General features: G+C 41.9%; 1 protein-coding gene across 1 annotated transcript in view; it reads left to right on the top strand.

Annotated features, from left to right (window-relative positions):
- Positions 1–7,946: 7,946 nt before the first annotated feature.
- The window catches only part of AGBL1 (AGBL carboxypeptidase 1), a gene marked incomplete at its 5' end in the record, with an annotated part of 274,207 nt that continues 254,724 nt past the window's right edge, over positions 7,947–27,429 (top strand). The window contains one exon of the mRNA XM_082060702.1: positions 7,947–7,997. Coding sequence (XP_081916828.1) covers positions 7,947–7,997 — 51 coding nt within the window. The remainder of the gene's footprint in view (positions 7,998–27,429) is intronic.

Below are 27,429 nucleotides of genomic sequence, written 5' to 3'. Positions count from 1 at the left end.
GGATGAGTGAGGCCTCTTGTTGTGAGTGAGGGACTGTCACTGCTGGGGCTGGATGGGAATAACATCCCCAACCAGGACAGTGAACCTGCAGTTTGTTAAATGTTTTCAGAGTGCTGCTTGATTTGGATTAACCCCCCACTTATATTGTTTTCTGTCGTTTTGTTTTGGTTCTGAATTGGAGTTGGTTTAAGCTTATTATTTGCTTGGAGTCGTTTTGGGGTGCCCCTGCAACAAACACCATCGTGGGGTTTTTTTGTCATTGCTGCCTCGTGACACAGGGATAAAGGAGGAATTTTCTTAGGAATGTTTGTACACGTGTTACCTGAGATTTTGAGAGCCGTCACTGGTGGCTTGTGATGAGCTGGGGTGGGTGGATAGAAACAGTCATTCAGTATTGATCATCAAATGCAGTTAATAAAGGTCAGTAGCCTGCTGTTACTAGAAACATTGATTGCATGGCACAAAGTGCTGCAAACTTATAAGGGGTTACAGCGTTTGTTGCTACTGTGAAGGTCAAGTTCAGAGGTCTAGTGGTCTAAAATGCTTTTTGACTTCCTTAGATGTTTCTCTGAAAATCCCTTGAAGATGCCCTTCATGCATTGCCTTAGCCTGGCTAGTTTGCAGAGCACTAAAAATGAGCAAACAGCATGACATTATCAGTCTCCAGTGATCTGTGCAAGCCAGTACCCTGTGAGTTTGCCGTTTAGTTTGTTAGGTTTATTTTCATGGGTGTTCTTGTTAGTCTAGTTCAGTTCTGGGATGAACTGGAAGATAACTGATATTCCTTCTTTTTTGAAAGCTGTGTCAAAACAAGAGGAAGGGGGTTGGCTACAAACCCAGATAGATTTCTACAAAAACTGCAGTGGGGAATCGTTTTTGGAGTTAATTCTCTGTCCTGACGTGGTATGACCTATAACAGCCCAACTTTCCATGTTCTTTTCTGCTTGCTGGCATCTTAAAATTCTTAACCTGCCAGATTGTTCATTTGGGTTGAGTTCTCTCCTTTTTCTTTGTTTCTGAGCCTTTCAGAGCCATGTCTTTTTCTGGCACCTTTGCATACTGGATATCGTGTGTTAGAGATGCTAAGCATGAGACAAACAGAAAAGACGGATATAACGTATTTGTTCTGCTAAAGGGAAAGCTTTGTGTATTGCTGTGTCTGGCTTGCATTAAGTCAATTTCCTTAAACATTCAACAAAATAGATTCTTCCTTGTCTTGCACTTATGTCTGTGCTCTCACTTTTGCAATGGGGGTGCCATGTATTATTATATTAGAATAGACACTTTATGCAGATGAAATTGATGTTGAAATTGACAAAAAAAAAGGAGAACCAGGCTGTCAGGGTAAGAAAAATAAGAGTTTCCTTTTATAAATAATCAAAAAGCTTGATATAGTTTTGTGTGTGGGAAATGGGGAGGATATTTTGTCCAGCAGAAATGTTCACCGAGCTGCAAGCATCAGAACAAGGGGCCTTTGCCTTGTACTGCTGCCTTGGGACCTGACAAAGAGGATTAAGGCATCAGCGCCGTTAATTTAACTGTCTTCCTACTATTTCATCTTCCTCCCCTGCTCTTTCGGTACATCCCTACTGTTGTCCTTCAACAGGAGAATGGCATTATGGGCTGTTTGGCTGGAGGTGGGATTGTCAGCCCCACGCTGCGTGTGCTCTGTCAACAACCAGAAGATGCGGCAGCCCAGTAAGGGACTTTACCTGCCCATATCTCGCAGATTCGCTGGCATAGCAGGTGTCTTCTCTCTCGGTGGACCGGGAGCAATCAGTAACGCTGGAGGTAAATCTGACTTAGACATACTTGCAGCATTCGGTTGGAGAGCAAGTATTATCTACCTTCTGTATCTGAAGCATTGAACAACACAGCAAGGGGGTCTGTAGGGACTAAGTGGGAATATCTGGCAGCAGTCAAGTGGTTAAATACATTTTTCTCAGGATGCGGTACATGTGTGTGTTTGATATGTGATTGGCTTTTCATAAACTATATTTAAGTAAGAGCCCAACAAAGTATATTTCAGAATATTTGATAATGTGTCAGGTTGTAAGAAACATACATTCTACTTGACAAGTGAAAATTTTTATTCCTAAATGAAATAAAAAAGCACAGCACTGAGCCAACACACTTCCATCCCTGGTTTATGAAACAGTTCATGGCTGAGCTGATCAACAGTTCAAAGTTTGGTTTGCCAAAATGTTGTCCATTGTTATTCCAAAAGAGAAGTGTGTGGATGTCACACGAATGCTGTTTGAGCCTAGGCTGCAAATGCAGGGGGTGCTTTCAAGCCTGGGTTAACATGTTATTGCAGCAGATCTCTTTATTTAATTCTAATAATGTCCTTTTAAAGGGTGTAGGTTTTAGGAACAAGGAGACAAAGAAGTGGGAGAACCTATGGGAGAATGACACTCAGCACTAGTTAGGAAGCAGAGTGATGTAAGAAAATATCCTGTGCTATATACTGACGCAGCATAGCATGTATCTGCAGTAGCCTCTGAAACACCAGCCCTATGGTCTTATATCTCCTATATGCTTGGTCATCATGCTACTGTAAAATGAGCTGTAGTTTGTCCCCCCGTCGATGCTCTCCAGGCTATGCTGTTGTACAGCAACAAAATGAAAGGTAGGATGGGTAGGGATGTCTCCAGAGAAATAAAGCTCTGATTCAGCCTGTTCCCCTCTCTGCCCCAGGCTCTCTGTTCCGTACCAGCCTCATATTAAACCAGCGAAACACCAGCAGTTCCAGTGGTCTGTTTCTGACCCAGAAGATATGAACTTCCCATCCAGTGGCCGCAGGACCTGCAGGTCACTCTCAGCAACATCTGAAAATCAATTTCAGTGTTATGACTTGTGGTTTTACTTCCATTTTAACCACTTCACTACTGTAGAAGGGTAAATTATTTCTGGGGGAATGATGTTATTTAGAGGGGTAAACCTCTGCATAGGTATTCACACATGGAAGATCATCTCTTCTGCACATTTATAAATATTAATTTTGTTTTGGTGAACACTTATGATAAGCACTGTGCATGAATGAAAGACGATGAAAATTTAAGGTTTTTTAGAGAAAAGGGCTTTGAAATAGAAAAAGCAATATTCACATATTAAAATATATACATTTTTTGGCTACATGCAGTTTTGACAGGGGAACTAATTTCTCTAAATGAAACATGGGCTGTTAACTGGGTATTTTACACTGTGATATTTCAATTTCATTCCATAAAACTCAGGCTGGCTTTGGAATGAATAATTTATCCAATTAGACTTCCTCCCTCCCTCCATTTTTAATGGAACCTGGCTGTCCTCTTATCAATCTCAGTGGTTTAAAAGTGGAAACAATCCTATTAGAAACCACGTGTGCAATGTGAGTGCAAAACTCCTGTCAGTTTTTCAAGAATTAGAAGGAAAATATCCTCAGGTTAATCACAGGTTTCCAAGCTGTTTTTTGTTATTTGGACTGCGTTTCATGCTAACGTCCAAAAATTGAATGAGTTTTTGCAGTTTGCTGGTAGAGACACTGGACGGGTAATGTGAAGGTTGGCTGTGGCTGGTCACTTTATTCTTGTGATATTGATTCTGGTTCTACATTTGCTGTCTTTAAGTATTCTTTGGGGTAATTTTTCTTTAGCCTGTATATTACTTTCAAATATGATCAGTGGGAGTTCAGATGAGTAAGAGCAGGCTGAATTCTGTTTTTGTGGTGACAGAATCAGTGAAAATGTGAAAATAACACAGGAAAATTTGATTTAAATATGTTAAATTCTTGTATGGGCTTCCCACTTTCAATTTACAAATCAATAATAAGATGGTTGCTAAGTACCTGGCAGAGGACTTCTGTCTTCATCTAATCACTTTGTTCACAAGGAAAATTTCCAGACTGTCTCATCCAGGGAGATTTTTAACCTTATATCATTCAATAATTGAATAACCTTATATAATCTAATGCTATAGCTGAAAATAGCTTTTTTTTTCTGTGTAATGCTTCTGGATGAAGGCTTGCAATTTTATAGCTGTACAGCATCTTCACAATAAAAACTTCAAAATTTCACAGGTAGGGAAAACACAGGTTTAGATACAGGAATGAGTTTCTGTGGTTAAAATATTACTTAGTGTCAGCTGATCCATGGTAATGGTTTCTGCATATGCTCATAAAATGTGAAATAATTGGACTGAGTGCTCTTTTAATGCAGGTAAAATGATCCTGAATTATCTTCCCATTGCTATGGGCTAAAAGTATGTAAACATATTTACTGGAGATCAGGTGACATCTCTAACTTGTTTGTTTATCTGAGCCCTGGAGCACAAGAAAAGAAAATTACTGGTCTGAGGTTGTGCAACACCTGCAGAGAGCCCAGAGGTCCTGCTTTTGTGCTTCTAATCCCCTCTGTCCTCCCCACAAGAACAGTAACTCTGGCACTAGTAGGAAGCTTCAGTCCTGAGTTTAATTTTCATTTTGTTTAAGGATCACATAAAACTAAGGGCACAGGGGAAACAACAGTGACATCAGTATAAACTCTAACAAGCTAATCTTCAAACTGGGTCAGCAGTGTAATATGAATAGAGAGGGAGAATCTGTATGCTTTACTCCTGGCATTTATCTCTGTGTAGGTTTCCTAATTTCTTCAGCCTCTGTGTGTTGAGATGGGGAACCTCCTCCTCTTAGAAACTAACAGCAAAATTGGAAATTCAGCAAAATGTGGAAGTAATGGCCATAGAATGGTGAATAATTAGAGGCCTCTGAGATTTATAGCTGAGAATTTGGTTTCAAAGGGGTTTTGCTGTACATCTTACATAGATGTAAACATGACTGTCACTTTTGGGGTCTTTCATTAGCATTTCCCTTTGTTAATCACTCGCCATGTCTTGTTTTCAAACCAAATGCAAGTTCCAGAGATTTCTATTATGTGGTGCTTTATCATAGTCTTTGGGCACAACCAAGCTAACTAGCCCAAAATTTTAAAGAACATAAGACATTTCCCCCCACCAAGCTTTCCCCTTGGTGTTCTTTTCCTCCTTCGTTGACATATTTGCAGTGGCATTTTTGCAATTGTTTCTAAATCTACTTCACACAGAGAGGAAGAGCCAGATCACTGGGGGCTGGAAAGGGCTTTTGGAAGCTGCAATCCTACAACAGGGGGCCATGTTGTTTTCTAGGTACAGTGGAAAGCTGAATACTCACCTAGCATTTTACGATGTAACAAGGAGAGGGGATCACCATGTGAATATAAGTGAAACTGTCCTAGTACAAGAGGGCTCAGGGTTCTGTTTGTGTGATGTGGTAGGCGAGGGGATCCAGGGCATCCAGGATGCCTGGAGCTGATGCTGATGGAGCCTGCTGCCTTCTTAAGATCCATGCAGTGGGAAATTAATAGTTCCACGCAGCTCTAGTGACAGGTACAATTGTCACAAGAAGGAGAACGAAGCAACAAATGTGGAAGAGCTCCTTTAAACAGCTTCTAATTAGCTCTGAAGTAATTTTCTGTCAGTGTACTAATTTGCAATAGACACAGTGTACTGGGACTGCTCATAAAACCTGTTACCCACCTCCCTCCTTCCCAGCTCATTTTACAGTCATATAATGTCCTGAATTGGAAGGGATCTATAGGGATTATTGAGTCCAACTCCTATCCCTGCATAGGATAACCTCCAAATTCACACCAGGTGTGAGGACACACCATTCCTACTATGGATACTGTGCCTGCATTTCCTTGGTTTCCCCCAACTGTATGTTGGGGTCTGTTATTAGATTTTTATTGAGTCCTGCTGATGTGAAAGAAGCCCCACAGCCTTTACTCATAGTCACTCGTCAAGTGTGTTAACTCTTGGAGAGTTTCAGGCTGGTGTTGGATGTTTCCATTGCTTTCAGAATGAATCTTTTTTAAGGGAGACATGGAGAAATTCCTCTGTGTACTTCCTGAACAGTCAGTTTTTTAATACCCAAAGAGCTTACTCAAAATGGCCAAAAATTCAGTGCTTAAAGGGCAGAACACCAGCTCTCTCTAAAATATGGTATTTTATGGAGTGTGACAGGAAATCAAACAGTTTTTAAAGAAACTAAAATCTCTGAACCTGAATTTCCATTGGAAAGTAGTCCATACACCTTCTTATTCTGCCTAGTCATCTGTAGAGGACCTTGTCCATCAGTCAGTGGTCCTCATGGCATTCTCTCTGAATGGACTACTGTGTCTCCATAATTATGACAAAAGTATTTTAATCTAGTTCACTTTATAACTTGACATCCTGGGGCCCTGGCACACACAGAAAGTGAGGAATGTCATGCTTGTGCCACTTGTTCACACATTGCTGGGCTGGGCTGGGCTGAGCTGGGGTGGGTTTTTCTTGCCTCAAGCACTTGGTCAGTGAGGGTTCTGCAGGGTGTAATGATCATCAGATGAAAATATTCCTTGGCCAAGAGTGGAGTTTTTTATTCTTATTTTTATTCTTCATTTAACTCAGAAGATTAGGGTTTTATATGCAGTCTTGTGATTGCTTCATTGGTATCAGCAGAGAGAAGCGTGCACACATTGGCTGTCTAGCATGTCTTGATGTGGTACTGAGTTCTGTAAGCCTATGCTTTGTGCACAGAAACCAAGGTTCATATTATTTCTTCAAAAATCCTTAGTTATCCATTTAAAGTGGAAAAGCTCCTACTGGAGGGACAAAAAAGTCCCATGCCAGAAGGAAGTACTTATTTAAGAGGTAAAAGACTGAAATTAGTGTCCCCAAATTGGAAAGACAAGATCTAACTTTCATCTTCTGCATATCAAGTAATTGTCTCTGCTGTCAGTCTTCAAACCACTCTGGAGTGGTGTTTCTCTGGGCCAAAAATGCCATTCTGGTGTTAAGAAGGTTGAAATGAAATTGCTGCATCCCTGAAAAATGTTTGCATTGGACTAATTGACATTTTCACATTGAAAACATTTTGCTGGAAAAGGCTCCTCTGAACTCCTACTCATCTTCTTTACCTGCTACTTCTTGTTTACCAAGTCCTTTGATATCATTCAGCTGAAGCTAAAAGCGGACTCCGTGCCCTCCTAGGAATTCAAGCTACAACTACAACTGTACTACAGGGTGGCTTGTGCTCTGGGGAGTGAACTACTCTCAGACTTACTATCCTTATATAAAGAGATGGGTATGTGTGAATCACTGTAGTGGCCCTTGGAGCAAACTGCCCCCCAAAACTGCACCTTGCAGAGGCAATTCTCCTCTCTGGCCTTTGCTGTGCAGCCATGAGATGCTTCTCTGTGGTCACTCATTGGGGTGCAACTGATGGCTGTAGTGGCTGTGACTGGGGAGAACCACCGGGATTTGAAAGCTGAAAACCCTGCACAAGCCTCAGTGAACCCGCTCCACCTGTCCTTCATGCCGGGTGTATCTTCCGTTCGTTGTCACCACTCGTTAAGACCGAGGGCATCTCTCCTGCTCGCTCTGCCTTCTCTGTGTCTCCTGTTTCATTGGAACGGAGTCAAATGGAGATGAGTCCACGCAAGGTCTGGAACGGATCAGCAGGTCAGCTGGGAATGCCTGTCAGGCAGCCAGCGTGCTCCCTCCCTTCTCCCTGGCTTTCTTTGAGGTTTGTAGCTCTTTGCTTTCTTGTTGCTATTGCCACCCTCCCCACACTCCCCCTGCCATACACCAAGCACCCAGACCTTTCCTGAACACTTTACTTAATCCCCAGGATTCTTTATATAGGAATTAATCTTCTCGTCACAGTGGGAGAGCTGGGAGGGAGGAGGGGGGTACATTTATCTCTCCTGCTGAGGTCTAGAGTTGCATTGCTGTGATTATTGGTGGTAGCAGCGTGCATGTGTCTGGGGATCTGTGTTTAGCTTCTTCATTTCTTAAACGGCACAGGGGCAGCAGCAAGAGAAGTTGGCAGCTTTGCTTTCTAGCTGCATTGTGTCTGCTGCTAGAAACAGGGAGTGTGAGTGGGGAGCAGCATGGCAGAACAAGAAGCCAGTGGCTTGCAAGTCCTTCTCTCCACCCTCCAGGTAAGAACAGCTTGAACTAATGAGAGAGGCGCTTGGGCTTGTTTCCCTCTTTAATTCACCAGCAGCAACTTGTTGGGCTGAGGTTGTTTGTACGAGCTTCCTGCTGGCTTGTCTCGAAAAGCATCAGCGTGCAGGAGTCCTGACCTGCACCTGCCACCCTAAAAAGCCTTTATCAAAGGAAGTTTTGCTGTTTGGAGATGAACGCTGGCAATTACTGCTAGGCATCAATCACTGAGCCCCGTCTGAGGGCAGAGCCTGTGCTCCCAAGATCTCACTGCGTTCGGCAGGGGAGCGAGGGAGGTGTGAGGAATCGGCTGCTTTGCGATGAATGGGACCTGACAGCGCTGTCAGTCTGCGAGCCGGGCAACCCCGGCAGCGCACGCTGTGGCTCCCAGGGCTCAGGGGGGTGAGTAAACAGATCTGTCTGGAAGCAGCAAGTTCCTCCCTGTCAAATTGTCTTCACCAGGACCCTTAAGCACTAACGGGAATGTGACAGAAACTCTTGAGGCACTGGCATTGGGTGTGCTCAGTAAATGGTCCTGAGGAGCTGAGGAAAGGGAAATGTCCTGGTTCAGAATCATATTTGCTTGACAAGCTTGGCCACGAGATGCAGGAGATGTATCTCTTCCACTGCCTGTAGGTGACCCCCTTGGTTTTGTTTTCCCACAGCACGGATGCGCTTTTCCTGGTCTTGCAGAAGACCCCTGAGCTGAGGCATGAGCTACCCTATGAAATGGAGGATGTGTTTTGGGGAGGGAACCTGTGCTTTCATGAGCCATCATTTTGTCATGAGGGCTGGGCAGGAATTGCTTTGCTAAAACAACCTGCTTGCATAAAAAGCAGCCTTTAGAGACTTGTGGTGAAATGCCAGTTGTCTGTGTTTCTCAGGTACCCTGAACCCCCATGTGCAGCTGGGCTGATGTGGGTCAGAGCCCCAGAGACAGGAATTTCACATCTGAGGCAGCAGCATCCTCTGACTGCTGCGTGTGTTGTCAAAACTTCACACATTGCAGAAGCAGAAAATGAGGGATGGGGTGTGTAAACCAGATTTACCCTCCTGGATCAGCTCAGAGATTCATGTCTCTCAGCTCTGCATCTTGGAAGGTTTCTATGACCAGCTGCAAGTGTGTAGAGAAGGTTATAATAACCTACAGTACACAATTGGCTTTAAAACTATAGTTGTGAGGGGCTGATTAGCTGACATTTTTATGAAAGCTCATGTAACTGTCAACAACTTTTATTTCTTCTATCATTGTGAAACCCTGGTTTGCCCTCCCTGGCACCCTGTGGCACAGTGGGTTCTGTAGGTAGACTGGCAAACTATAGAAAATTGTCCTACTATACATTTTTTTAGGAAGTGTGACTTACCTGCCCTGTGTTCTTCTATGTTTTGTACTAGGTCATGTTTTCACTGTATCCAAGTTATAGTCCTCTTCCTATTGCTTTGGATAATTGAGAGCTGAGCATACATCTGTTTTTTCTTATGCTCTCTAGCCATCCCAGTGCTCTCTGCATAATCTGGGAAAAGAGCTGGACAAAGCCCAGGTTTAAATAGGAAGCTGTGGCTTAAAATCAGGTATGTGGTTCATTGATAAAGCTACATGGAAGGCTAGACAAGAAATAGTTTGGAACACTGCAGGTGAAAAAGGTGGTGGTATTGGCAAAATTGCCAGGTAGCACGGCATTCATCCTCAATATTACAAAATCTAACCTTTTTTCCAAACATTCTGTATTCACTTAGAGAAGAGCAAAAGGCTTTCTTGTTTTATCTTCAATTAGATAACAGAGGTTTGAGTGCTAAAGGACAGAAAGTTAGCAGTTGGTGACAATTACAATGCTGGTATGTTCTGATCCCTCTCCTTCCTCTACCTCCAGCCAAAATATCACCAGCATAACTCTCAATGCCATCACCTATCTCTGCTCCAAAAATCAGGTGGTAAAAAAGACCTTTACTTGACACAGTTGGAAAACATTGGCCTGGGAAATAATAACTTTTGTTGATGTTTGCATTTGCTGATAACATCACTCCATACTTTGTTATTTTCTGCAACAGCTGTCCAAAACATGGTTGCTTTGTTTTTGTGTCCTGCTGGATTGTCAGTGCTAGTTCATATTCTTTTATTGGGCATGAAGAACATGTCTGCTGCATCCAACAGGCTATTCTTCAGGATATTACTGTATATTTTTGATTTCTGTTAGCACATAATATTGCTTTGTATGCAAAAAGCTTTCAGGTGAAGAATGAGGGAACATTCAGTCACCAAGCCTGTCCTTATGTACCTCAGAAAAAAAACATCCTTTCTCCTTTCACTCCCTCACACGCTACTAAATTTCTACCTTGCTTCCAAGCACGGGCACAGGTTATTATTCTCAGTTGGAGCAATGTTCCCACCTCAGATGGGGTCTATCACCTTCAGCCAAAGGAATTATCTACCCCATCTCCTTCTGGTATAGACTCTTTTACTCCCACTCTCACAGCCTGGCTTTGGATGGTTTTGTGCAGAACAAAACCAGGACATTATGCATTTAATAACTGAACTCCTGCTCTAGTCAAGAAACATATTTGGTTTCTGAGTTCTTCAAAACTGTTCCCAGTGTGACAAGGGAGCATGATCCTCCAAAGACAGCTCAAACCCCTGCAAACACCTTACAGGTGTTCTGAAAAGTGACAAGGTGAAAAGAAAGAACTGCTTTCGAAGTGCAGCTGCATTTTTGTCACCAAAACGTTACTGCAGGCAAAAAGTGACATTTCAGATGTCTAGGTAAAAAGTGTTTCATTGCTTACAAGGTGCAGTGTTAAAATGTGAATTTCAGCTTTAAGAAAAACCTCTCCCTGTCTCACTGTTTTGATGTCAATATGGCAGGGCTGAGCTCTTAGGAGTTCACTGGAGTTTTTGCTTTTAACTCTGTTACCTTCTTTGCTTTCCTTGACTCTCCTTCCAATGTGCTCCTACAGTTATCAGTTCTCGTCCCTCTGATTTGGACAGTGTTGTCCCATTCTGTTCCTATCTCTTACTGCATGATACTGATCACCCCACATCCAGCTCTGCTCTGTCTCACACACTGACAGTGTTGTAGTACCTGGACCAAGGCTGGGCTGGTTGCTGCTCCTCACCCCGCTCCCCAGCCACAGTGTGGCAGAAAGAGCATCCTCCCCGTGGATGGTTTATCACCATGGAAAAAAGTCTGACATGCCATTTTACAGGCAGCCTCCCTAATGCAAAATCCCAGAGGGACTTGGGATTAGATCTCTTGTTTATTTTAGTGCCAGGAGGAGGCATCTGGGTGTTAGTTAAAAACAGCTGTTAGTTGCTAAGTGGAACAATAGGAAATTTAAGCCAGCATTGTTCATTGTATCCCAGACTATTGATTCCCGTGGGACTGTAGAGCATCCTAGTTCCTATTGCTGGGTGTCCTGGCCCTCAGCTAAATAAGAAGCATTTTGATTCTTCGGCTTCTTTCTCCCTGCTCTCTCCTCACTTGCCAGGCCCAGACATGAGCATGCCTTGGGTACCCCTGAGAACTTCTCCTGATTCCGTGGCAGCGTACATCGTGTTGCCTGAGGAGTCCCAGATTTCCTGTTGGCTCTCAGCATGGTTTTCACATGCTTCCCGAAGCCACAGTCCCCGTGCACATATTCTGCAAAGCTGACAACCCCTGGGGCCGTTGGCAGATCCTTGGCTCAAACTGTGTCCTACTGTATTGGACTGCGCAGGTTCCCAAATGCTATGGCTCAAAAGGAAAGAGGCAAAAATCTTATGTATTGATGTAGGATGTTATTTGTGTAAAGGGTTTCCCCTCTTGAATGGCTGTGGTGCCCGGCAGGGAACAGATACAGGATCCACTGTTTGCTAACTTGAACCTCTCTTCTCCTTTGTGCTGCCTCTTCTGAGCTGTTTTGCTGGCTGGTTGACAAGGCAGTTCTATTGTTATCCTAAAGACAAGTGGGAAGATATCTCTGCTGCTCCAGTGACAATGAATATAAACACATTTTGCAAAATGCTTTTGTCTCCTCTGCATCCTTGCACTTATTTTGTCAGTAGAGCTGCTGAGATTCCTGGCTTTGAGCAAAATATCTACAAAAATCACAGAACTGCTCAGCAAGGGGAATGCCCACTGGTTTGGGCTGGGGATGGAGGAGCTCAAAGTTTGAATCTGTTTTTGGGAGGCATCTTGGCAGGCAGGGCTTAGTGGAATAGCCTTAGAGGGGAAAAAAATCAACTCAAAACCAGATAGTCATTTTTATGTGGTTCATTAACTGAATTTTACTGAGATTGTTGTACCTAAAGTGAACAGCAGTGGAGTTAGTGTCCTATTCCTTACAAAAAAATATTCTGGTTTTGGAATAGCAGAAGTAGTGCAGTTAGGTCAGTGAGAAACTTGGCTACAGGGTTCAAGGGAAAACCCTTCAGGGAAACCCTGGGCACGCCAACAGCCCTTGCCTGTCTCTACAGCCAGTGCCACTTAGGCTGCATGAACCTGTTTTCTGCTTTAAATGTGGAAGAAAAGGAATAATTATCTGCAAACAATCCTAGGTAGTGCAAGCCCAATCTTTTAGGGTCACTGCTTATTCTTCCTGTCTCTACTTCCCATCTCCTCCCTGTCTAAGGAGAACCTAAAGGTAACCCAGAGCTCTTCCCTACAATCCTTCGCTTGCCACCACGGGATGCCACTAAGCAAAAGAGAAGGAAGGAGACTAATCCATGCATTAACCCCTAATTCCTGCCAGGCCATAGAAGAAATACCAAGGTTTAGCAGCCTTGTGAATCAGCGCAGAACACTTAAAGCCCTCAGAGGAAGCTGACACATGCTTTGGACTCTGCTGAAACTCTTCCACCAGCCGAGCCTGGACCAGAACTTCACTATGTCCCCCGGCTGGCTGCAGCTGTTCAGCTGAGCACACTGCCAGCTCCTCTGAAATGCCTCCAGTTGGGCTATCCAGAATTTCCTACATTAATGAGAATTTACAACCTCAGGGTGCAAAATTTACTTAGAGTGGCAGCAACTACAGCTGGGCTGAGCAAGAGTGTGTTGTACTCTGAGTAGAACTTTCCATGTCAAGCAAGGAAAGCAGACTTCAGTCTGTCTTCTGCTGCCCTTCATCCTTGACTAGGATGGCTTGTGCTTTGAGGGCAAATGAGTTCATGTCATGAATGTTCCTGGGGACGCCTTTCTCCCCTGCTGCAGAAATGCAAATGTGGCAGGATAACCTCGTTGCAAAATCAATTGAATGTAGGTCTGGAGAAATGGATTATAACCTTCTGCATCTGAGTTAATCATGTGTAAAGTGGCTAATAAACCCACCGTGCCTCACATCGATGTTTGAGAAATCAGGCAATGAATATTGGAGAAAAACATATCTGAAGTTCTGGTGACAACACACTAAAAAAAATTAGGAGTAAATTAATAATTTGTTTTCAGTGCAGGACTTGGATTCTGCACAATAAATAATGCACAGAGTCACATGCTAAATGATGAGGACAAAAAGTTATATGGGGTGATTTTCCAGGCAGCAGACATTGTTCATCCTGAAGCAGAGATTTTGTGAAACAAAACAAGTTGCCATAAAACAAAAAAATGCAGTTACTCTAGGGGGCCAAATGAAACAAAATGAACACTTACCAATTGGTGCTTCTTAGCTGTTGAGGGCCTGACTTTGCCCTCATGGCCTCATGTTTAACTTAAATTATTTGCATTTAATATAATGGTACATTATACAATGTCAGGCAGCTTTATATTGTGTACTTTTATATAACTGCTGTATTATAGACACAAGCACACATTAAATTCCATTATGTAAGGAGGTATATGCATTTGCTTAAAATTACTTATCTTTCATGTACTGTATATATAAAAGTATATTCAAATGCATCTGCTTATCTATTAGTAAGTCAAGAATAATTGTTAGTGGTTATTGAGCTTCCATAGGTGTTTTGTATGCCTAAGGATATATTTATAAGTTACATCAATATTCTTCTGTCAATGGAAATTTCCGCCTTCTCCTTTTCTCAGGCTTCAATAATTTCCCTCTGTGAAATATATGAAGAGGGATGTTTTCATACAGAGAGGTGTTTGCCTGAATAAATCGTGCTTGTTTCTTTGTATAGTATAATTTCATTTTCAGTGTATTATGCTGCATTTTTTGTGATGGCTCAGAGATCTTTTCAACTCATTTTTCTGTCCAATGTGTCGGTCCAGTCCTCTTGGCTTTCTCTATAATGGGAAAAAAAGCCTATGGTAGAAAATATGTTTACGGACATCTTTGAATTAAAGTTTATTACATTTAATAAAAAGTGCAAGAAAGTTAGTTGTATAGAAAATGAGTTAACTTTAGCAGTGTCTACTGACACCAGCAGAGAGTTTACTGATGTGTGTTAATAGAAAGAAAAACATTTCATAAATGTACCAGGAGTTAAGAGATGGGGAGGGAATTTGTGTCACTTGGTCTGGGATAGCAGGGTTGAAAATTACTCCTGGAGTTGTTGCTGTCATGGGGATGCTGCCTCTGTGCGATCATTCCTGTTTGTGACAGGACAGATAATACGAAATCTGCGGGGGATTTATGCATCTGGAAGTTCAGGTAAAAGCCCGTCCTTCTATAGGGCTTCAGGAAGATTTGGTGGGGAGTACAGAATTAGGGCAGTGTTTGCTGGTAGCTCCTTATTGAATTAGGTGTGGTCCTTGGGAGAGGTGAGGCGCCCTTTTCTTTGTTAGTGTTGATGTATGGACACTTGAGAACTTCAGGCTTTCACATCTTTGAAAATCCTGAATCCGTAGACACACAATGTGCCCACATAGGTCATTGGTCTCTGCCAGACTCCAGCCCCATGACTATATTCTTCTCACCAGACCAGGATATAAAATAATTCCCTCTTGCCTTTCCCTGTTTTTTTTAATAACCACTTAGCTCACTGTTTATTCGCACCTGTTTGCCTACAGGGCCCGATAGGCCATAGGGTAGATCTGATCCATAAACCAAGGCCATTCTGAGTGCTGGGCTTGCTGCTGATCTCTGCAGGAAAGGATCACTGAATTTGGGGATGTTATCAATGCTTTTAAATATCTTAAGTGTCAAGAGGATGGGACCAAGCTCTTTTCAGTGGTGCCCAACGATAAGATGAGGGGCACAGAGGTCCCTTCCAACTGCAACCATTCTGTGATTCTGTGATTCTTGCTGCTCATCTCTGCAGAAAAGGATCCTAGAATTGTTTTGGTTGGGAAAGACCTTTAGATCACTGAGTCCAACTGTTAATCTAACACTGTCAAGTCCACTTCTAAACCATGTCCCTATGATTCTTGGGTGAAACAGGCTGATTTTGGTCCCTAGGGGATTGTGGGGTCAGAATATACCTGGAAACTGGAGAGACATGAGAGCAAGCTGCAACCTTCTCCCCAGGGAGACCAGGAACAGTACAAAGCAATCTCACCACACAGTCTCCTTTCTCCTCATTGACAAAACCAAGTTTGCTGCAGGAGGTGAGGAGTGAGTGTTAGGGGGAAGCCATACAGTGTGTTCTTGTACAACTAAATAGTCCAGCTCAGTTGACGTACTGGTGGGTCATCAGTGACTGCAATCCTGGAAGCTACGTGAGCACCAGAAAGCACTACTGTGCTGCTGTTTCAGAAGAGACAGTTCAATTTCAGAAAATATAGTTTAATTAAAGGTGACTTTGAAGAGAGAACGTGAGTCCAAACCACCCTCAAATATTTGTAGACATTTTCTGTTATAATTTAAAATAAAAAACAACTGCTTTTTTCTCACTATTTCATCTTCGTGAGAAGTTGACCCAAATATAGTCTAGGTGCATTCTTCAGGTGAAGATTCAAATTTCCAAGAACTGGATAATATTTTGCATTTTCATACAGGGAAAACAGTTTATCTTAGTACAGTTTTGGGAAGGAAAGTCTAATGTAATGAAGAAATCACCTTAAAACAAGGTCATTCTCCTCCACAGGTCTGTGGAGGCGTGTATTCATGACTTAGTACTTCCTTTTGATCTTTTATGCTGTCACAGCCTTTGTTTTACTGAGTGGAGACTTACCATATGATAAAGAAATAAAGGTCTGGGAAGTCAACAACTTGTCATTGATTTTGTAAGATGTCTTCTAGAGAGGACAAAGAAAACATGGTAGCGACCCTTCTGCCCACAGGCATTACTAAGCTACACAAAAGAGAACGAATGTTTCAGACCACCTATTGATTGATAGAATAGCATCTCCTTGACAAGAAATTCCTTGGGCAAAGCTGAACCTCCTTTCCTTAGGGATTTTAGAGAACAAGGTTGTTTTTTTTTCATGGTCTGTTCTCCTGGAAGGTAGGTTAAGGTGGAATTAATGAGAACAGCAAAACTTTCATGATGATTCTGATTAGAAAATTGAGTAATTCTGACATGGAAGTGCCCTGCGGGAAAAATAACTACTCTACTAAAGAAAACTTGCCTCTTTTTTCCCCTCTTTCAAAAAGGGATGCTTTGAAACTGAAACACACATTTTTCTGACACTAGAGCCATGGAAGCACCACAGCATTGTGTTTTACTTCAATCAACTACTGTGAAGCCTTTTATGCACATTAATTTTCAGTGTAATTTACAGGCAGAGGCTTCCCACTGGGACCAGTGAGAATTTGATCCCTGTAGTAAGCAGAGACAGATTTTTCTCCTCTGGGCCCATCTGCTCCACCACACTCTCTGCTACCTGTTCCCTTCCTTTCAAAAGAGTGAACGATGGTATATTGACAGCTAAAGAGGGAGTCCTGGGCTTTATTCTCAGGACTGTTAAAAACTCCCATTATCAAACTAATTCACTGTCTGTGATTTCTCCATTTGGTCAGTAAATAGAGGTAAAACTCGTGTCAAGTCAGGGCAAAGAGAGCTTTAGTTCACATTGCTTCTCAAATCCAAGAGTGAGATAACTGACTCCATGAGCAGATGACATTCATGCAGCCTGGGTGAAATCAGTGCAATGCATGTCATTCTCTGCCATCCTTTTTTTTTTTAAATGGGATTTCTGCTGAAAGGGCAAAGAAGCAGATTTACAGTGAAGATAATGTTGCCTCTCCATTTGATTCAGGATTAACCTGGCAACCAGGAGCATGGCAGGAAGAGAAAGAGATCCTTCCATGAGCAGCTTGCTTGGCATGGTGAATACCCACCTGTCTGCACTGCAAAGGAGGGGAGGAGGGAGAATGGTCCACCTGACCTTTCCCTATGATTAAAATACTGATCTGATGAAGTCAGAGGAACAAACTGAACTGCCTCTTTCAACCTTCCATATTTTCCAGGAATAAAGCAGCACCATCCACATGGAGGCAGTTTCTGGAGAGGTTGGGCGAAAGCAGCACTATTGCCCTCATCTATCTGGTCTCCTCTTTGAAAAAAATCTCCTGCACTTGAGCGACCTCTTACACTATGCTAAAGTTCTGCAAGTGGAAAAGAGAGCTGGAGATGACAAAAGAGAATGTGTGCCTGGTTCTGTATTTCTTTGACAATCTCTCTTCCAATAGAGCTTTGGTCATTTAATCTCTCTATAATGCACACGGATTTCAAGGGGACAGCTCAAAGCAGAGATGCATTAAAATGACTTGTTTTCTGAAATGAAAACCATGCTTATTAGTGGTTTGTTTCAAAAGCTCCTGCAGCAGCGGCTGTATCTCCCTGACTGCAGACTTGAAGGGTTTTGTCTAAAAGGTGGTTATCTGATCAAACAGATGGAAATCTTCTTAGCTGAATTCCCCTGCTATGTCGTAACAAAGCTTGTGGAGCACTGTTACATCAACAGCGTTCCTTGAGAACATGCTTAAATAAAATAGGACACAACTACTACTTTTTGGTGGTCTCTCTATGCTGGTGATGCATGCAGGCATTGGAAGTAGACTCTGTCACAGACCAAATCTCTGCTGGGTAGAGACATCAGACATCAGTCCACCGTGATATCACGTCTGCATTTGCTCAGAACTTGGTGAGATGTGTGGGTCTGTGGAAAGCTCAGATGTCCCTCCCCATTGCTCTGCCAGCAGCGGAGGAATATGTGGCTTGTGCCAAAGGTCCCCTCTTTTCACACAAATCATGTGCCACCGCATGTTCAGCCTGTTCCCATGTGAGAGTGTCTCAGGAGCGACAGCCCACAGAGTCTGGTTCAGTGAAGTCCACCACGGATCTCAGCGGAGCGAAGCTGAACAGCATGTAGAGACTGGCACATCAGGGGACATCATGCTCCTTGCTTCCTGTGTTAAGATGTCCTGGGTCGGTGCAGCCCTCAGACACCCGTGGGCACAGCGGGTGCCCAAGTTTGCTCTGTTGCAGTAGCACAATGGTCTTTCTGTATAGAAAGGCACCAGTAAGAGCTCTCTCATTCATCTCTCACTTTGCAATGTCCCTGATCTAAATTGGCCTGGATGTCAGCTCAGGACTCTCGTATTTTTTAAATTTAACTCCTGTCACGTTTTCCTGGAGCACAAATGCAGCAGTGAGCTCATTCACTGAGCTAATAAAATACCGTTTGGCTTGACTGACCAGCACTTAGTTTGCAAGTGTTTTGGAGCTACTGAACTGAAGTAACAAGGGCTGAATAAAGCCCCAGACATGTCTTATGTGAACATGGTGGCATTGGCTTGCTACTGCTGGGTGTCTTGCACAGGGTGTAGACTGAAAATAATAAAAAGCTTTGTTACCTTCTGGATGGAAAATGACATACGCCTGTCATACCTTTTAAAAACTTGGCAAGCTTTCCAGAGAATTGGGGGCTTTGCTTTTAAGAGATTGCTGTTTAAGTCTAGACGGATGGGTCTCAGCAATGCAGTTAGACAGATGTTCTGCTTTACATTACTAGTAATAATGCTTTGAATCATTAGAATTTTGAAACGGAGTTTGCTATTTATTATAGATGCTGAGTTTTGTTTGTTGTTTGATTTTTCACTTAGACTGGATGGGGAAAATAGGTTCATCATTTCCACTTCCGGGTTCCATCTCTCAAGAAAATAAGCTGTGACTAACAACAGTTATTAGCGGTTTGTCTCCACTACCCATACCTCAATCATCGTTATTAAGTGTTGATTGATTAAAGGCATTTTCATTGCTGTTCCAGAAAGCACTTTTGAAAGCGGGGTAGATTGACATGTAAGGGCGCTTATCTCGGCAAGAGAAAAGACTAGTGTTTTTCTAAACCAGAATGTACCTTATAGTTGTCCTTTTCTTCAGCCTGTGCAAGCTGATGTCAGACTAACGTGTTGCAAGTGGGAGTGCTAGCACTGGAATATAGAGAGAAGCCCAGACTAACAGAGAAGCCCAGACTAACAGAGCCTCCTCCGAGGCCACTGCCAGGGCAGACTGAGAGTAGATGTGGGGACATTGTGGCTTTGTCCTGCTCAGCCCAAGCATGAACAACAGGCGAGAACAGCAGCATCTTCATTACAGCTATTTATTTCCACCTGCACGTAGTCACATTTGCTATGGTATCCAAAATCTGGAGTTTTACTAAAAAGCAAGTACATCTGAAAATTATCCAAGAATCTTCCAGACTCACTTGTACTTTGAGAAATGCCATTGCTTAAATAATTCCCAAATGCACTTCTTCTTTGAAAGATACTGTATTCTCTGGACAGACACCCATAAAATCTTGCGAAGAAAGATAATAGCATGTTTCATGCTGCTCTTTTGTCGTTAGTAGTGGAAAAGATAACTACAGCTGAATGGAAAAAACAGATCCCTCCCTATTAAGTTTGGGTGGCAGTTGTGTTAAGTAGCTGTAACAGTTTTGTGACAGAAACCTTAATATTTTAAAGTAGTTCAATAAGAGCTGAAGTAATATAAAATATAGGAATAAATCCAAGAAATAGCAATAAACAGTAGGTGCTAACATGCTTATAGAGATCATTGTGCAAGAATGGTTAATGCCTTCGAGAAACTTATTAAGAGAATGTGAAAGACATATGCTAGGATAATTTTGGCATTAAAATAGAAATAGATTAAAAAAGGAAAAAAGAATGTTATAACATAAAATCCAGTCAAAATCTTTAGGTGTCATAGGTAACTTATTGTGAAGTAAGAGATGAAACCTGAGAGAATTTATCTGCACTAGAAATTAGAGAAAAGATGTTAGAAATATTCAGAGGAAAGTCTAAAAACCTTTTGCAGAATATCACGTGTTTTGATTTATCTCAAAGTTTCCTCGTTCTCTTAACACTTCCAATTTGACAGAAGCATTTTAAGGTTATATAATAATGTGTTTTATCACCAGTTCTGCATAATAAAGTAATTGCTCTATTAGAGATGCATTAGTGAGAGGAGTAAGTGACACAAAGGAACTTTGTATCAGTAGGAACTACACAAGGACAATCTACTCTTTGAGAACATAGAGAGAACTTTGGCATAAAAAAAAAAGAAAAAAGCAATTTACTTTGCCAACAGCATCCAACATATTGCGGTCTATAAGGACATAACTCCTGCAGGTATCTGAATGTGAATACATTGTATTAGTGTGACACACTAATGGTGTGGCACAGACACGGTGAACAACCATGCTTTGAAGACAGGTGAAACACCTTGGAGTCTTTGTGACATAGCAGGTAAAACATCCTTTGGAAAAGGGTCAGGTCATGGTCTATGTGCTTCTTAATTCCTGTATGAATGGATTAAACGCAAAGTCATCCTCATCCTGGGGCAGAAGGATCATTTACTTCACAAAGAGGGCTGGGATCCACTGGTGGTGAGTAGCCCTTCTCCCAGTTTGGCAATAGGATTCCTTTCAGGGGATAGGTCTTTTCTGCTGGACTTTCCCCTAGGAACTTGAGAGGAGAAGAGTGATCTCAGGGAAGGAAATCTTTGAACCTCTCACAAATAAATTGAAGTAAGTGTAAGATTGAGAGCTATAATACTATGCAGACAGTGTTTCTGCATCATTTTATTGGAATAGTTGTCTGGGCTCTGCCACCCATCCTCTTAGGTACTACGTGAATTTCTCACCACAGGGTGATATTTCCCACCAGGAAAATAAGGGACAATGAATCTGATTTTCTTGATGAGGGATGCAGTGGGGCAGGTGTTAATTAATATTTATGGAGGAATCTGTCATCCTGTGATGAAAGGTGTTATGCAGTGCATTTTATTGCATTAAATATAGTAAGGTTCCTTGGCACAGATGATTTCCACCATGTTATTCACCAAGTTATTTTGGCTAGAGATCAGCTCAGGCCAAGCTGTTACATCTCAACACCTTCAGTGTTTTGAAGACACTCCGATATACGCTAGGAATTTGCCCATCTCTGCCTTGAAGCAGTTCAGTCCCACAAAGTGGAGCGCATATCCTTGGAGAAGAAGCCCCAAAGCACCATGAATGGGAACAAAGCTCTTTACAATAGCATGTATAGAAGTTGGCTTTGAGGCATGACTTCCGCCCAGTCACCTGGATGAGCTGCCATCCATTGTGATGGGTGTGTAATCCTTAAACCCAGCAGTGTTATTGAAAAAAATGTTGCAGGTTATCACACCCAAGTGCAAACAAGGATGAGCAAAAATGTATCTTCAGGTCACTGCAGGCCATGAAAAAAGACACCCACCTGATTGCAGCAGGCCAGAGAGAGAGAGAGGGAATCTTTTAATGAGTATTTGCGCTATTCCCTGGTATAAAATCCGTAACTGATGCTTTGGGCTGATGCATAAAGCCTGACATGGTGTTGAGCATCAGCAGGAATGCAAATGGCTGGTGCTGGCCATGCCCCGCAGGGGTGCGCAGGAGCCAGCGAGAGGGACTTGGGAACAGGAGCGAGAACTTGTTGGACCACATGTCTTGTTCTGGAAGGCCCCTTGGCCACGCCGTGTACAGTTTGAGGGCTACATGATCCCACACAGCTGTGAACGCCTTTCTTGAGGGATTAAAGAGGTCACCTAGGACACTGCCCGAGCAGCTGGGTCCTCCTCTCTGAGTCTTTAAATAGCCCCTTTCCCTTCCATCTCTCTTTGAGTTTCCTGGCTTGCTCAGGTTTATCTGGCTCCCCAGGAGAGGTTATCCAGAGTCTGCTAAAGAAATGCACTTGCTGTTTACTGCAGAGGATGGTGACGGCTGTGGTGATGGCTGGGTGGGTATTTTGGAAGCAGGGGCAAGAGGACCATAGCTTTTCAGCATCCTTCTAAAGCAGAATGATGGCAGTATTGTAACAAAGTGCTTCAGTAATAATGAAATTCAGGCTGTAATCACTTTAATTCGAGTACTCCCTTATTCTGAGGTTGTCTAGTGGAATTTCAGAGAGCCCTGAACCCTTTTTTTCCCCTCATAAATAATGATTTTATTTTTTTTTTCCTAAGCCTTCATGTATCAAATGCTGCTGATAATAACCTTCCAACAAGAAGAAATCACGGCTAGCTGGCTGAATATTGAGGCTGAGGATGGGAGCACACAGACAAGAAATTCTCCAGAGTATTTCACTCTCTTATTAAAGTGCGAATTTTTAGCTCTTCTTAAATTAGAAAAAGCAATTTACTCTGACAAAGCACAGAACACAAGGCACCGAACCTGGCTTCACAGTTGTTGTGAGACCACATATTCAGCTGTGGGAAGAAGATATCCAGCTGGCAATTCCATAATGCCAGTGGCGAGTGGCTGTGCCCAGCAGTTGGGTCTGGTACACACCTCTGCCTTGCTGGTGGCAGAATTTTGGGAGAAGAGGTTCTGATTTAAACAGGCTTTAAGTGCAGAGAGTGAGAAATCTTACTTGCAGATGCAAGTCTCATTACACAGACGGTTAGGCTTCTGACTGCTGCTATTTGTGTGAGCAAATTTATTAAGGGTAAGAAAGAAGGATGTCAAGTCCTGCTGCCCTATTTAGAAACAGGCTATTTAAAAACAAACAAACAAGCAAAACCTCTGGAATTGGACATCCTATTCCTTGGTCTCTCTAAAAAAAATGTGTCTGGAAGTTTGTTAGCCCAGTGTAGCAATAGCTTTTCTTTTGAAGGAAGCTGTTTTGTTTTGTTTCCTAAGCAGTTACCCAGCTTTGTGAGACTATATTCAACATTTAATTTAATAGGAGTATTGATAGAAATCATGTTATGCATTGTCTTGCAGGAGCAGCTTCTTTAATTTTGCATTTATTATTTTTATGAGTGGAATAACTGCTTTGTATTTCTTTCCCCAAATAAAATATTTATTAACAAATATCACACTGTGCAAATTAATTCTGTTTGATTTGTTTCTGGGCATCCTTCTTTTTTCACCGTTAGTGCTTAGACTCACAGCAAACACCGTCAGTAGTTTGCATGTCTCATTTGGAGAAATACTTGCCTTTGGGCAAAATAAATGGAAGCTCAAGAGCTACACAAAATACTGAGTTTATGGGAAGTCTTTGTTTTAAGCCAGCACTAAAAACCGCTGTCCTTCAGGTGGGACAGGAAAAATTCCATCTCTGTTGGGTCTTCAAATCTTACAGAAAACATCCCAGGAGACTTCCCTGATGAAACAAGATTACCTATTATGGGGGCTTAGTTACAGTTTAATAATCTTGTCTTGAGTTAATAACAGCATGTCTTGGTGTGTTCCCAAGGAGCAGGACAAGGAGACAGGGATTCCTGCCCTGCTTCATCACGTGTCAGCAAAACATCCCAAACTGCCACTCAGAAGGATCTTGGGATCAAGCTGTTGTCCTCCAAACCCAATGTCACCAACTAATCACTTGCTGCCTGTAATGTACCAATGACTATGCACTGGGGTGTTTTATTTATTCCTGGCTTTCTCCGTCCTCCTGCTGTTTATCTATGAGGAGCTTCAGCCAAGCTAACCGAAGCCCCAGTGTTTCAGGGATTAATTCCCAGAAAAAGCTCAGAGGGGAACTGTCAGCTGGGAACCGATTAAATGCACCTGAACTCATCCTTGTGATACTCTTGGTTGATATTTTAAGTGATGTTTTTTGCTACTTTAGTCTTTGTCCAGCTGCAAGCCAGGAAAGGCAGCTACAGGCTGGTGTTAACAGGTAACAATCTGGCTCTAACTCTAAATCCTTTCAGTGACGTCCTGCAGGAGGTCAGTGATTTTGTAATCTAACTTGAGCCTCTGGCAACTTTTCTCTGCTCTCATTCCACCCATATACCATGAATGCATCTTCATTAGTCTGTATATGTATAGATGTTGTATCTAACATTCCTAAGTGCTGGCAGGAATGGAAAATATTTAGCAAGAGGAATTTTACTTCTCTCTTTGCTTATGGTTTGTTTTTGAACCGTCAAACATATATTTCAATAAAAATAACTGATGTGTTTATTTTAACCAGAGCTGGGTAAGTAATTTGCATTAAAGATATTACTCTATTCATCTTTTTTAGATCAGGCACAAGTTGTGATTTTCTCATTTGTACTTACTGTTCAAAAAGATTTACTGAATATTTTTTGTGAATGAATTTGTTGCAACACATCCACAAACAGTCTGGTATTAGTATTAATTTAAGCAATTAATTCTAATGCATTTCAGTGTCCAAATTTCTTTGATTTTGAAAATATCAAGCTAATTAGTCAAAATCCGAGCTGTTTCTTTTCAACAGGCAAGTTGCCGTCTTGCAAGACAACAACTTTAGGGTTGTTTTTTCGGTGTTGTCTTGCTATATTATAAATTGGAGCTGTGTTCTTCTGCAGTATTCTGTATTATCCACTGGTGCCACTGAAGTTAGTGGGAAATACATTAGAATTTGTAATGGAACTAGGGTTTTATCCACTGTTTCAGCAAACACACAAATCACCCTGTTCCTTCACTAGTGCACAGGAGGAATAGGAACAGTGAGGCACCAACACCGTCAGAATTTTGGTGTTAAAATATCAAGAGTAAATACTCAGGTAAAATATTTGGAATTATCACCCAGATCTAAATTTGCACATTTTAAAGGTTGATCTTTAATGTCCCCTCAAGTTCTTTGTTTGCCTGAGTCCCTGGATAAAACACATGGAAAGGCAGAGGATATCTTATGTCATCACTATTTGTGTTAATGGCTTAGGAAACCCACAATCCAATCAGTTAAAATAAACAACCCAGTGTAATAGGAGCATAAATCAATGAAGACTTCATTACTGAAACCTTAATGTGTAATCCATCCACCTACAGAGGAAAGGGATACTGAGAGGCAGCAAGACAAAACCAGAGGACAGTCTGATTTAGGCAACCCTGATATTTAAAAAGGTGCTGAGAACAGTAACTCTGCCTGGAGTCAGTAAATTTGGAGGATACTCATCATACCTGACAGCCCATCCTGACTATTAAATCCCTATGATAAAAAATGCCAGGAGACTTTTGGGGAGAAGCTCTGATTGCTCTTCGTTTGCTCTGAGACACTTGAGACAGGTCAGGACTGTGGACTGATGAACAAAGATATGAGTTAGCAAGATTAAGATATGTCTAAAACCATCCGTGTTACCTAGAAGTAATGGCATTCAGAGCTGCAGACTTTCTCTGTGATCCCTCGAGCCAGTAACACCAATTCTGATCCCTTCTCTGAGATGAGGCGGGGGGGTGATACGGGGTGAACTGAGAGTTACTGGATTTCATTAAAACCACATATTCTGTTTGTCTTGGCTCTGAAGGAAGCAGCAATACTATCATACCAAGCCTTTGGTTTCAACACAGTTCATAAAAGGGCTGAACTCTTATGTTCCGTGTAGAGATCTCTGCTTGTCGAGTTAATGTAGTAACAAATAAAAACAGCAGGCTCTTGCTCCTGGCATGAGCCAGTTCAGAGGTGGGGATGAGAAAAGCACTTTTCCTGTGGATTTTAGCTAAAAATAAGAGTGAGTCTTTAGAAGTGTCAGTGTTCACAGACCCTCCTCCTGAGTCCCCTGGTTCAGAAGTGATTCTCTGCATGTTTCCTCCAATTCCTCATCGTCGCCCAACTCCTCTTCCTTCCTCTTCCCCTGACCACATATTGTTCTTTTGTGTCACTTCCCTGCTGATAATTCCATCCCTGTTGCTCACTTGTGCCAGCATGAAATGTGTATTGAGCAGTTAAAATATGGTAGCCAAAACCAGTATGATGGGAATTCTGGTTTTCAGAGATTTGGAGCTTGTTTTTGTCAATAATTATGATAAGAAAAGAAATCTAAGAATACATAATGTTAAGGATACAGAAGTTTGGGAATATCAGCACTAATGTAGATACTGCATACAGAAGATGGCACATATAATTTGCCAATACAGAAGAAGGTTTGGTTGAAGGGACCTACCAAGCATCCTAAGGGAGTTCTGAGACAGGTGGGAAGCCAGTTGTCCAGGCTGACAGTCACCTGCTTCGACTGTCAACAGTGACTGTTTTCCTGCTTCATTCCCATGTCTTACTCAATACATACCCTCCCCAGCTATAACAAAGGAGAAGGGGGTAAGATATGCAGCTCACTAATCACCTACACAATGCTCAGCATCATGTCAGCTTGTGCTGTGACTTTAGCAGGGACCCACGGGAAAAAAAAATAGTCCATTTGCATTAGTAGTCCTTGTTACAGATCTGAAATAGATTTTCCTAACATTCTTTCTAGAGTTTCTTTTTGCTAGGTGTTACTTCTCAACTCCATGTCTCAAATAATCCGTTGCATAATGTTAAATACGTCAGAGAATGTTTGAATGCCTTTTGGCCGGTAAAGTATATTTGGTTTGGTATGATAGTATTGCCACTTCTTTCAGAGCCAGAATACATACTAGTACTTCAAGTTTCTGAAGCAATTCAATGTTCAGAAATATGGAAGCCCTATATTTGTAAGGTATTATCCTATTGTAATAATAGGAGATAAAGTGATACCATTAGAGTTTATGTGGAATACCCCAGGTTCTTCAGGATCAAGACAACGAAAATGCAAGTTTTCTATTATATTGGAAATTTGTTTTGTGTTTTGTTGTATTGTATCTGGTCAGAAATGAAGAGATCTAGAATTTAACCCAAATCCTTCATACAGCAACCCAGTCTGGTGATTAATTCTTCAGTCTCAGCAGTGAAATATAGTTGGAAGAGAATTAGAGAAGGGCTCCAGTGTATCATGCAGGTGGATGGTAGACATCATCCATTTCCTTCTCTTCAAGTACAGTATATCTTATTTCCTCTAGTGCAAAATTTAAAGTGGATCTATAGCATAATGTGTGATGTCAAGGTGCGGTGCTTACTTGGTCTTGATTAAAAATAAACTTAGGGCATCTTTTTGCTTCCTAAATTCCAGGCTTCCATGTGGTTATAGCTGCAAAGATGGAAATTTTCTTGTAAATGAGATTAATATAATTTAAAGATATGCTTCTTCAACTGCCAGAAATAAGGGATGCTGTCATGGCAAACCACCCCACATCTAACATTTCTTTGTGATATAGAATTTCCTTAGCTTTGAGGTAGCCAGAACAAAGCAAAAATGCGAGATATAATTTAGAACTTAAACACAAATTCTGCAAAAATGCTACTGTGTATTAAATATTGTGTGGTATGATCAGC

This window comes from Streptopelia decaocto, assembly GCF_964273445.1.
Source record: "Streptopelia decaocto genome assembly, chromosome: 9".
Lineage (NCBI taxonomy): Eukaryota > Metazoa > Chordata > Aves > Columbiformes > Columbidae > Streptopelia > Streptopelia decaocto.
The sequence above is the reverse complement of the archived record's forward strand: the minus strand, read 5'-3'. Positions and strand labels throughout refer to the sequence as shown.